We start from the raw sequence: 12,279 nt of genomic DNA, 5'->3' as shown, positions 1-12,279 counted from the left end.
AAATAGGGAAATTTAGGCACAAAAGGATTAAGTACCATATCCAAGGTCACACAGCGAGTAAAGTCCAAGCTGCGATTCAAACCGAGGCTTTTGAGCCCAGCTCCTAAAGCTGTGTTTGGCCCCGGCACAGCTCCTGAGTGACCATAAAGTTTAAGGTAGAAATGCTTGGGGGGAGGGGACTCCTGTTACTCTCATCAGCATGTTGACAAGTAGAAGTTCCAGGGCTATTCTTACAATCTCTCCTCCCCAATTCACGAGCTTGCACCAACTTCCCTCATGAAGACTTCCTTTCAGAGCACCCTAAGACACACTAACCTGGCTTCATCAACCCTTGGCCCCCCGGTCAGCTCCTCCCAGGAGGGAGGAGTAAGGACAGAGTGCAAGTCTTCAAGCTGCCTTGTCTCTCTCAGGACTGGGCTGCCCTGCCATCTGACTCATGGCCAACCCCAGGTTCTGACAGGTCTCCCTGAAGAGTCAGCTGGAGAGTACTGGAGGGCAAGGTCCTCTGTGGGACGCCTGCAGGAAAGGCGTGAGTCTCGTGATTCTAGGGCTCCACTCCCAGATAGAGCAGTCTGCAGAGGAAATGTAGGTGTGGAATCCGCAAAGAGTGATTAAAACGTTTCCTCTTGTCCCAGGTGAGGCTGTGGTTTTAACCCAGTCATCAAACCTGGGACTAGTCATGTACGAAGTATGTATTGAAGCTGGGAATGTGAATGGAGCTGTGTTCAGCCTGTACATCACAGAGGAGGCTTTCAGTCGGACAGACCTGAGTGTGAATCCCAGCCCTGCTGATTTTTATTTATACTACTTTATTTTTTGTGTTTTGTTATTTTTTTAAAGAAGTCCCTGGGTTTTGTGTGTGTGTGTGTGTGTGTGTGTGTGTGTGTGTGTGTGTGTATGTATGTATGTTTCATAGAGGAAGGGAAAGGGAGAGAGAGACAAACATCAATGATGAGAGAGAATCATTGATTGGCTGCCTCCTGCATGGCTCCTACTGGGGATCAAGCCCACTATCCGGGCATGTGTCCTGACCAGAATCAAACCATGGCCTCCTATTTCATAGGTCAGGCATGTGCCCTGACCAGAATCAAACCATGACCTCCTACTTCATAGGTCGACACTCAATCATTGAGCCACACTGGCCGGGCTATTTATATTCGCCTCTTTGAGCAAATGTTTTTGCTTCTACAATGGAGATAATACTACTCCATGTAGGTTAGAGATCATAGAGGTAATGCTACCCATTGCTCAGGAAGGTGTGAGCATTGAACAATTGGGAGGCGTCTGCAAACCCATCACAGATATAGCCCCATTCTAAATGTAAGGGGAAGCTGCAGAACAGCTTGTCTGAGGTGGCTCAGTATATTCCTTTGTCTCCCACAGATATTATGACAAGAAATACCAAGTGTTCCTGAAGCTGGTGGAGCACCAGAAGGAGTACGCAGCCATCATGAAAGGGGACTGAGCAGAGCTTGCAGGTGCCTGTGCCGGAAGGTCGTGAGGCGTTGCACCAGGGACCTCTGGCACTTCCTCTTCTATTCAAGACCACTTAGGTATCATTTTTTCCGTCTCTGTATTGCCTTTCAATAAAGAAAACCAAGACATGTGCAACCAGAACTAGAGGCTTCCATCTCACTGTACCACCATTGTTTGCTTGGTAGTTTCCACAGGCACCGACATGGAGACAAAAGTTTCACATGGGGTCATAGGATCTCCTATAGGACTAGGTTTGGGGATCATTCGGGCCAGGGGAAACGCGTGCTTATTAATGGATTTAGTGTCAGTCATTAGATGGAAGACTTACATAGCTTTAGGCAGGACATCTAATGTCTATTCTATAGGTGGCTAAAAGCTGTTGTTAAGTTTTTTGGAAATAATTTCAAACTTAGAGAAAAGTTGCAAAAATAGGAATTATACAGAGGAACACCCAAGCACCTAATTTTTCTATTTTAACATTTACCTCATTTGCTTTATCGTTTGCATGTTCTCTCCACACGCTTGCACACACATATGCACATGTATGTATGTCTATCCACACACATTTTTAATGAGTCATTTGAGAGTACATTTCAGTCTATTTAACTTTTATATAGCACTTTTATTTAATCTGCCATTCATATTCCAGTTTTGTCAATAGCTCAGTAATATCCTGTATGGCATTTTTCTCCCTTCTATACGGGATCCAGTCTAGAATCAGATATTGCATGGAATTGCAGAATCGTCATCTTGCAATCATCATATTAAAGATAGGTACAGGCAGGAATCATCGGTGGGTCCAGGAGGGAATTTCGATGAGTAACAGGATGTATGCATGTTCTTCAAATGTCTCCTCACAGCTTGTTTATTATTAGTTACAAGAGGAAAAGGAATGTTAACTATACAGGGAAGAAACGGGACAGCATCTTGATTGGGCGATCAGAATTAACTGCAGCTGGGCAGATGGACATCCTGCGCCTCCAGATGTGATAGCCTGAGAAGGACACAGCATCACGCTGGCTGGGAATGCAAAGCCTGAATCTCATCATAGGGAAACATCAGACAAACCCCAAATGGGCAGCATTCTATTCGTTTAATGCACTATATTCTTCAGCAATGTCTATGTCATAAAGACACAGAAAGGCTATGAAAAATTCCAAGATTAAAGGAAACAAAAGAAACAGGATGGCTAAAAGCTTTTGATGTAGGCAAGTGTTTGGAAAAAAAAAATAGTTGCTTTAGCTGATAACATAATATGCACATCACACCATTTCAGACCCAAGAGTAAGTGCTAATGTCACAGCTCAGATGAGTTTGGGTAGAGGGTATATGGGACTTTAGCAACGTAAGTCAGCAGGAATCAAAGATAAGTCCAATACAACACAGTCAACAAAAATCATTTAGAATACAGATTCTGGACCAGTTACTGAGGTGCGCACCGGGTACAGGGATAATAAAACATGTCCCTGCCCTCAGGGAGCTCCCAGTCTAATGAGAGATGGAGAGGAGCAAATCCACGACAGCACATGGTGAGAGGTGCCCAATAGGAGAAGGTGCCTCCTGCCAGGGAGCATGGAGCAGTCAGAGAAGGCGGTAGCGGTGAAGGGTTGACAGGTGGGATGAAAAGCAACATGGCACAAAGGCTGTGAGCCCTGGCTTCGCTGTCTAGAAGCTGTGTGGCTTGGAGAAAGGCCCTTAATCTTCCTAAACCTCAGTTTCCTCAAGTTGAAAATAAAGACATTAATAGTCATAATGAGGGTTAAATGAGATAATTCCCATAAAGCACTCAGTTTTATTTCCTTAACTATGCTTATCTTTTTGCAGGGCCTGACATCTAGAAGATGCTCAGAACAATAACAATCAAAATTCCTGAGTAGGATGACCCCACCCAGTTGCAAAGGCCAGCTCTAAATAGCACTCAACAGTATTCACAGGCCATAAAGATCTCAGGCTGGCAAGCTCCAGGGAGAAGGTGTGTGTGGGTGTGCAATGCAGACACAGGAGGAAGCCCAGTTCATTCACCTCTCCCTAGAGCTTGGGCTGGGGATCAGAAGGATTTGGGGGTAGGGTCAGCACCTTGGAAGTCAGGTACAGCAGGATCCAGACGAGATGTCAGGACAGTCAGACAGGCTTGAGCTGCCCAAGCTGGTCGGCACTGACTCAGAACCGGGGCAGGCCTCGGCCTGCTCCTGCCAAGCAGTGCTGAATGCAGTAGCTGCGCATGGCTGAGAACCCAGAGCTGTGACAGTGAATGACTGCCAACCATTGCCCAGGTGCCCCCTGTATGATCTCTCTCCAGTCCTCCCTGCAGCGCTGAGAGGCAGGCAGGCTTAACCTCACATTCCAGTTGAGAAAGTTGAAGCTCAGAAAAGATCAGCCACTTGCCAGAATCTCTCAGCTGATTCAAATCCAGATCTTTGTGGGTTCAAAGCTTTGGGGGCCGCCCCCTTGTGTCCACTGGAGAGGAATACTGCCCACCAACCGCTCTTTGGTTATAGTGCTCATGCCGGCCCAGGTGACCAGCCCTGGGTGCTGTCATTCTCTCAGGCAACTCATATCCAAACAAAACCTAATTTAGGGTTCCCACTGCTCTACAGGAAAAGGAAAACACAGAGATAAGGCAAGGAACAAGGAACAGGGAAACCCTAGAAATCCTCTAGCATCCCCACAGTAAGGAGCAACCTGGAAGAAGGGCTGAAAGACACCGGGAGAGATGCTAACCTCTGGCCCTCCGTCTCCTCCTCTGTCAGTGGGGTAAGCCTGCTGCCTACCTCCCCGGGTTGGAGGTAATGATTCAAAGAAAGAACGGTGCCCAAAGCCCTGAGAACAATGCCTTGCAGACAATAGGCACCCACAAATATTGTTTCTACAGTACTCTCCTTATGCCACCTGGCTAGCAGGTTAATCCCAGAGAAAAGAATTCTGGTTCCTACATAAAGCCAGTGTTTGCAGAAAATGTACACGTCTCTGTAGATTTCTATAGCCATGTGCAGCTCGATGATAAAAACTCCCATGATTCCCACACTCACCTTCTTGCACTTGGAAAGGAGGCTTTAGTGAAGGCACACATGTAACAGAAGTATATTTAGCTTCTATGAATAAGGATTGCAGTGCAGCCAGAGCGGTTTGTGGGGTTTTGTTTTGTTTTGTTGCCCACTGAAAGCTTTCCTTTGCAGTTGAAACCAGCCTTGCTCAGTCAATCATTGTGCCAAATAACACGTTAGGGTTTTAGTTTTGGTCACAAATACTTCCCACATGTGAAGGTCGTAAACCTGACTTCCGAAGCAGCCTGAAAGAATACACGCTGGGGGGAGAGAAGCAGGGGAGAGAGGTCGGGGGGGAAGACCAGGTGGCAGAATGGTGTGAGAGGATGCAGAGCTGCCGTACACCACAGGACCCCAAGCCAGAGCGTGCTGGACTCCAAAGGAAGCGTCCAGAAGGGACCCTCCTCTAGTGGGGACACCCCGGCTTGGGTTGGCCTTTATATGCAGAACTGTCTATGTTGTTGCCAGTTGCCTTGAGAAGTGAGGGATGAAGGGGTACAAGTTCCAAGGGGAGCAGTACAAATATTGTGGGACATCCCTGGAAGCTTCCAGCTTTGAAGAAGGTACCAACCACCAATCCGCAGGTGAGGGTAACAGCTGGAACATTAAGGTCTTCATGTTAACGTGGTGCGCTGTCTAGGACAGGCCTGGAGACAGTCATGTTATTCGGGTTTATTTATCTTCTACCACTGGCCAGTGGGCTTTTGCAGGGCACTGACCCTCTTAGGGCTGGTGTTCTCTATACCAAACAGTTCCTGGCATGCGTGGGTGCTCAATAAATAAATACACAAACACAAGACATTTTTTTCTTCCCAAAGAAGACTGATAGAACTAAAAATATCTCCCAAATATCTCACTTCAGGTCAGCCTATGATATGCATTAATGTGCCTTAATTGAAGAAACATAGAAAAACTTAAAAATGTGACATGGTCATGAAGGGTTCAAAACGTTATGCCTATATCTAAGGACTCGCACCCATGCACACAAATGCACACACACACTCACACACGCATAACCACACACCTCATTTTGGGTTGTCACTCAAGCTCAGAAAACTTTTGTGAATTTTCGGTGTTGTTACAGACCATTTCCTGTATGACCTCTAATGGGAAACCAGTTGCTTCGTGGTCCAGAAATGCCCATTGTTCACTAGGGTACATATGCTTTCAGAATTCAAGGGCATAGTTACAAATAATTACCATCAAAGGGTTTCACATGAAGGACATTGTCGCTAAACAAGAAACTAATGACTGAGTGGAGCTCTGTAATGTAATTATGCTTCAGAGGGGCCTTCTGATGAATTACAGAAGAGTCTCTGTGCTGTCTCATGTCTCCATAAATACACTTAACTGCTATTGACAGGAATAGGAGGGAGTCTTCAATATAAAAAGCTTTTTTTTTTCTTTTCCAGTTTCTAAAGGGAGAACTTAAAAAGAAAAAGTACATTTTTCAAAAGGATGTTTCTCCCGGTACTTCTGAATATTGGACAATTATGTAAAATTTGGAAAACAAAAGTAACTTAAGTAAAAACAAAGACGACTGCTAATAAATCCAGCTTTCTCAATTTATCAAGAACTCACCCATTCATCGTATGGTTAATTTCCATCCAAGTATAAAATCATTTAAAATTACATATTGGAATAAATGCTTCTAAATACCTAATTTTTATTTGTTTAAGTCATGCTTGAAGTCTTGATTAGAAGTGTTTCCTTTCTAAAATCTAGGGCGGGCATGGTTCTCTGCTGTATAATTTTAATACATACAAAATGGAAAATGTTTTATTAACCTCTGGTATTTAGGCAATATCAATAATGATGCCTTCTATTTGAATATTTCTTTATCATTTCCATAGTGATTGTATATATATTATCTCAGCTGCTCCCCAATAGTAAATTAATGAGGCTGGCCCAACAAAGGTTGGGATCCCATTTTACAAATACAAAATCCATGGTTCTGTGAGTTTAGGTAATTGTCCCATAATCCAGTAGCTGGGATGTGGAGGCAGGACCACTCTGCTGCTTCTGCCGAAATAAATTCAACTAGCTTATTTGTGTAACAGAGGGTGATGCATTAATTTGCTCATTGCTCTCCCCTCCATGGTTCCCCTCTTTAGCAGATGCATACATATCTGGGAGGCTCCTTCTGATATTCCTTGGTTGACCAGAGTTCTGTGTTATTTCTATTGGCAGCACAGGTAAGGTGAGAAAGCCTCGAGCCCTGGAGCCACTGGGCCCTGCCTTCGGATCACAGCCTCACTGCTTACTCATGGGCAGTGTACGAACTCATGCAAGCTACTTAACCTGAGTGTCTGTTCCTTACCTATAAAGTGGGAGAAAAGAAGTGGGATGATACTTCCAAGTCTTTTGGAAGTTATAGAAGTTATACCAATAAGGATAGGAAAGACTATGCTGAGGTAAGAAACTACCTTAAACCCCAGTTTTTTTTTGGTCCTGCCAAATCCACCTCAGTAATCCTCCAGCCACCTGGGCCATGCTGCTGCCCAGACAGACCTCCCAGAGCGAAGCCAGGGCACTCAAGCATACTTTCTGGCTAATATCATCCTGGCACAGTGCCTGATATAAAATCTAAGTGCAACAACTATCGATTTTTCTCCTCAACCAATCCATTGTTACTTACTAGGATTTCTAGAAGTTACTCCTCGTCAAGTTGGACAACTTTATATTCAATGTCTATAGATGAAACTTCTATGTTCCACCAGTGACAACCAACCATTATCGGGCTCTTACTATTCCAGTTTCCCCCCTTAGGGCCAGAGTCCTGGAACAGATCCTGTTGGTGCAAAAGGGGCCAGTATCTGGTTGAGGAGAGAGGGGACATATGTAGAAAGAGATTGAACAACCATAGAAGTCTCATGCTGGGTGCCCAGTGTGATGAAGAACCAGGTGGAAGGCTTATCTACCTGCACTCAGTGGACAGGTGCTGCCAGACGCCCAGGGAGGCCAGTAAGGTAGGTCTGTCTAGAAAGACTCACCTGGAAATGATGAAAGCTGAAACATTCTAGCCCTGCCTTTCTCAGCATTGCTAAACTGCAGGTACTGGGGGCCTGTCCCCTGAAGATTTGGCTCTGCTCCAACCCTGAAGTAAGCCAGGCCGTACACACCCAGCCCAGCCCAGTACTGGCTCTTCCCTAGCCGGTGAGTCTGGAATTCCTCTTTCTATCATTACCCTTAGGCACCTGAAACCTGGCCAAAGTGCAGGCTTCTCCCCTAAACTGCAAATATATTGGTCCAATCTGGAATGCCCCCTTGAATTGCGATTATCCTTTCACCAGGCACGAAGAGAAATGAGTCCTCTCACTGGTTCAAGGCATTCTTCCTAAGCATTTGTCACAGTCCATACCTTGCATTGCATCTTATGGTACATGAAGGCCTTGCTTACTTATTCTCTTACTTACGGCCTCACTACTCCCCTCAAATTTGACTTTCGAAACTGTCTCCCTGGATAGAATCTTGGCTCTCCCTCAGTCGTAGGTGGGTTAAATTCTTCCTGCTACTGTGACTTATGAATCAGCTCTCCCATCCCACCTGTCCCCAGAAAGCCCTACCTCAAGTTTAACAGTACAGAAGGCTTATCTACCTGCATTTGGCAAAGAGCAACTGAAGGTGAGTGATTGATTTGTCTTCCAGTCTCCCCCTTAGGGCAAGAGCCCTGCCTTGAATTGTAGGCTCCTTGGGTGGAGCCCTGATACTTAATCTAGTGCTCACCAGCTCTCTCCCCCTGGGCCAAATCCACCTCAGTAATCCTCCAGCCACCTGGGCCATGCTGCTGCCCAGACAGACCTCCCAGAGCGAAACCAGGGCACTCAAGCATACTCTCTGGCTAGAAACTTTCACTGCTGTGCCAACTACGCTGATGTAAGATAGCCAAGGGAGATGTTCTCTGAGTGCTTTCTGTTCCCGGGCCCCTTGTGGTTGAGTGGCCTCTTGTGACCAGTTCATGAGCTTTGAGAAATGATGGGTGTTATTTCTGGACCAAGTCTTTGACTGTCAGTGCGAGGACCCCCAGAGCTTTCTTTTCTCCTAAACAGCAGCCAGCAATGTGCAGATAGGGATTCTCCCTCAGCCGGGTTCCAGAGTGAAGATGCTTCAGAGCAGATCGCCCAACAAATCCTCAACAAACGTAGATTGAGACATAAATCCTTGTTGTGGAAAAAAACTGGGGTTTAAGGTAGTTTCTTACCTCAGCATAGTCTTTCCTATCCTTATTGGTATAACTTCTATAACTGACACGTCTCATAACTATTAGGGCCACATGGACCCATATGAGGCTAAGTTTGCCATGATCAGAACAGCATGCTCAGTCTTGCTTGGGGTAAGACTTCTAACTAAATTACTCCCTTTGGTCCCATCCCTGAATAATCCATCATGCTTCCTTTCCCCACTATTGTGTGTTCAGCACTTAATCTCCCAAGAGTCAGAAGGACACTCTCATTCTATTCCAGAGTTTTCCCAGAGATTATTAGTTGGTATGGTGTTTAGCTACAAGTGATAATATCCTATTTGACAGTGGCTTATATGATAAGCTATTTGTCTCCTTATTAAGAAATACAGAGACAAGCAGTCATAAAGTTGACTTCTGGCTTTAACAATTCCATCAAAGATCCAAGCCCGTTTTATCCTTCTATCCCCCTGGCCTCCACCAGCTGGCTTTTGACTTCAGGTTGGTTACTTCCTGGTTGCAAGATGCTGCCACCTTTAGAGGCATCTTATTTTTCAGGTAACAGCATCCAAAGCATAACGGGACTTTCTCACCTTTATTTGTTTGTTTGTTTTTGTCAAGGAAGAGCCTCCCAGCAAACTCCTCCTTAGGTCTCGTTGGCCAGGTTCTGCATCGCAGCCTTCTCGGTGGGATTGTCAAGACTGGCTCAGAGAACTCATGATGCCCTGGTATTGGGCATATTGCTGTTCCAATGACACCATGGTTCTGTGAGAAAGGGAGAGGAGGGAGGAGTGGTTGGGTAGAGATCCAGCAGGGTTTTCCAGAATAAAAATAGGTTTTACTTGGAAAAAAAGAGTGATGTCAACTCATTTAAACAGGTTTCATTATTAGAGAATATCTCAGAGTAGTCTTAATGTGCTGGGTGGGTTGTGAATCTCCTAGAGAGATACATTGTGAAGCATCTCCAAGACTTGACCCATCAGAGAAGTTCTGCACAGAGCATTTTGTTGCATCGGTATGGAACCACTACAGTTGGACCCTAACTAACCAAGAGTTTGTAAGGTTTTGATTTGACTTGTATGAATGTTTCTTTTTTTGTGTGAATAGGAGGTTTATTAGGCAAATTAATGATGACTTAATGAATTCTGGTTTTACCTAATTATAGGAACAAAACACTATTCACCACTATCTCAATTTACTGCATCCACTACTTTACTAATTCAAATATTGTCTTGCAAATAAATGTTACTAATTATTCATGTCTAAACTAGACATGAAAAATAGGGTCAAATAAGACCTCTATTTAGAAATACATCATAAGAAGTCTTTCAATTAAATTAAACTGTTCTTTCTGTTAAATTAAATTGGAGCTTTAGAAGCACTGTAGATTAAGCCATTGGGATAGCAGGTGTTAAATCCTAACTAGTAATACAATCCTCCATTTCCTTGTGATTTTTTTTTTAATTTAGCATTTCCATTTTTTCTAACTGGGAAGTCTTCCTCCTCTCTGTAATATTTGCCAGATGGAACACTCCCTGGTCACACACACCTGAGGTCCCACTCACCTTCCCTCCTTGTGTACACTGTAACTCTAAAACACACACACACACACACACACACACACACACACACATACACACATCACAGGCAATCTTAACATATCGTTAAGACTTTAGCTAAAAAGAGTAAAAAGCTCTTTCCTTGAGATCAAACAAATACCTAAAGAAAATATATCTCACATTAGCTATGTTATGACACATGGAGTTACAAATACTAAATTTCATGTGTTGCTTGAAAGTGGAGCTGATATAAATTCCAATATTATATAGAAATTGTAATACCATCTTTTTGACAATATGCTTCTAAGATTTTTGGTTTAGTATATTTTAATGTTTTTTATCTGTGGGCATATACTAGACGATAAACACTTGTTACAATTAAAAAGGATTTGAAGAAACCATACAGTTGAATTATGCTAATAGCAAACATGTGTTTATTTTTTGTGCAAAACGTACATTTTCCTTCTTAACATCTACACAGTAATTTTTAAAATAATTTTCTAACAGATGGCATAGCTCTTCCACACAGGTGTTGTGTGGTGCCGGGGAACATATTGTGCTTCTATGTATTCAACCATATGCTCAATCCTGCTCTTCTTCCAACAAACACTTCATAGACTTCCTGCTATTTATAGCAGGAACATGGATCTGGCCTTGATATCACCTGCTCTTTTTAGTACAGGGACTTACCAGGAAACTTCTGGAAGCTTATAAAATTGACAGGAAACAAATACAATGTTGACTTTGTTTTAATAGTGATTGAGTTGGTAAGGAAGTGGTTAAAAAAACTTTTATGACTGTAAATGTAGAATGGGATAACAATGTGTTACCCTTTTAAACCTCTCATTATTTCACTCTCCTGCACAACCTTTTTGCATTTGTATAAAAACGTAACTCAGTGTTTTAAAAATTATTGTTTTTCATACTCTAATTACAATTCTCATTTTCTAGAATGACATTCCGTGTACCAATAAGAATAACTAATCATAGTAGCTTGCATTGGATAAATGTTCTCAAAGGCTTTTGGGTCATAGTAAAGATCACACTACAGCCATCACACCATTCAGTGTCAGATCCATGGTTCCTCTAACCAGGTGATTCTCACTCCCAGCCCCATCTCAGAATTACCTGGTGAGCACGGATTCTATCTCCAGAGATTCTATTCTGGGATGTGGCCTGACATCAGTATGTTTGAAACTCTCCCCAAATAATTTGAAAGTGCAGCTGGCATTAAGAACCACTGCCATCTCACTGTGGCTACAGCCTCCTGCTGGCTCTGGGAGGGGACTCTGTGGAACAGGAATGAGAGAGAGTATCCTTCCAGAAATACACAACACCATCGCAAACAATGACGAGCCACTAAATGCAAACATGCCAGATCAGATTTTATTTATTACTTATTTAAATTTAAATAAAAAGTATAAGGGACATACTATTATCCTCATTTTTATAGATGAATACACTGAAGTATAAAGAAGTTAAGAAAATGAGCAATGGTCATGGGGCCAGTAAATAGTGAAGCCAGGACTCCAACTAGGTCTGCATGGATGCAAAATGCATGCTCTTCACAATATCACACTTTCCATACATTTTCTTCCTGATCCGTAGCTAAAAAACGGCTACTGTCTAGGCTGAGCAGATAACTTCTCTTTATCAGCCCGTGATGACAAATGTTTTCATTATTCTTCATCAGAGAGCCACCTCTGGGGAAGTGAGCACTGCCGGGATTATATTAGCTATGGCAGTGTTTTTAAAAGTATACATTTCAAGTGCAACGATCAGCATTTGATAGCCATAGAATACTTCTTTCCATAGATACTCTAGAATTTCTCTACAGGAATTGCTCAGGGGACTGAGTATGGTAGGAAGGATAAAAGAGCAGACTTGTCATAAAACTGCATTTTCAAAGTCCTTTCTCTGAGAATGAGAAAATGTCTACTGGCGACTTCAAATAATTGAGGGGGAAGCTGGTGGAAATTGTGGAAAAGCAAAGCCCCCTCACACTGGAAAACATATCTGT

General features: G+C 43.4%; 1 protein-coding gene across 7 annotated transcripts in view; it reads left to right on the top strand.

The window, feature by feature from the left end:
- Positions 1–1,617, top strand: part of FGGY (FGGY carbohydrate kinase domain containing) — a 412,417-nt gene extending 410,800 nt beyond the window's left edge. For 6 of the 7 annotated variants that reach the window (XM_014542556.1, XM_014542559.1, XM_005869840.2 and 3 more), the window contains one exon: positions 1,384–1,617. In XM_014542556.1, the coding sequence (XP_014398042.1) occupies positions 1,384–1,465 (82 nt within the window). In that variant the 3' untranslated portion in view covers positions 1,466–1,617. The remainder of the gene's footprint in view (positions 1–1,383) is intronic. The other variant, XM_014542558.1, reaches the window with a different exon arrangement.
- The last annotated feature ends 10,662 nt before the right edge of the window (positions 1,618–12,279 follow it).

The sequence above is a fragment of the Myotis brandtii genome, unplaced genomic scaffold, assembly GCF_000412655.1.
Source record: "Myotis brandtii unplaced genomic scaffold, ASM41265v1 scaffold304, whole genome shotgun sequence".
Taxonomy (NCBI): Eukaryota; Metazoa; Chordata; class Mammalia; order Chiroptera; family Vespertilionidae; genus Myotis; species Myotis brandtii.
Note: the sequence above shows the minus strand (reverse complement) of the source record. Positions and strands in the feature narration are given on the sequence as shown.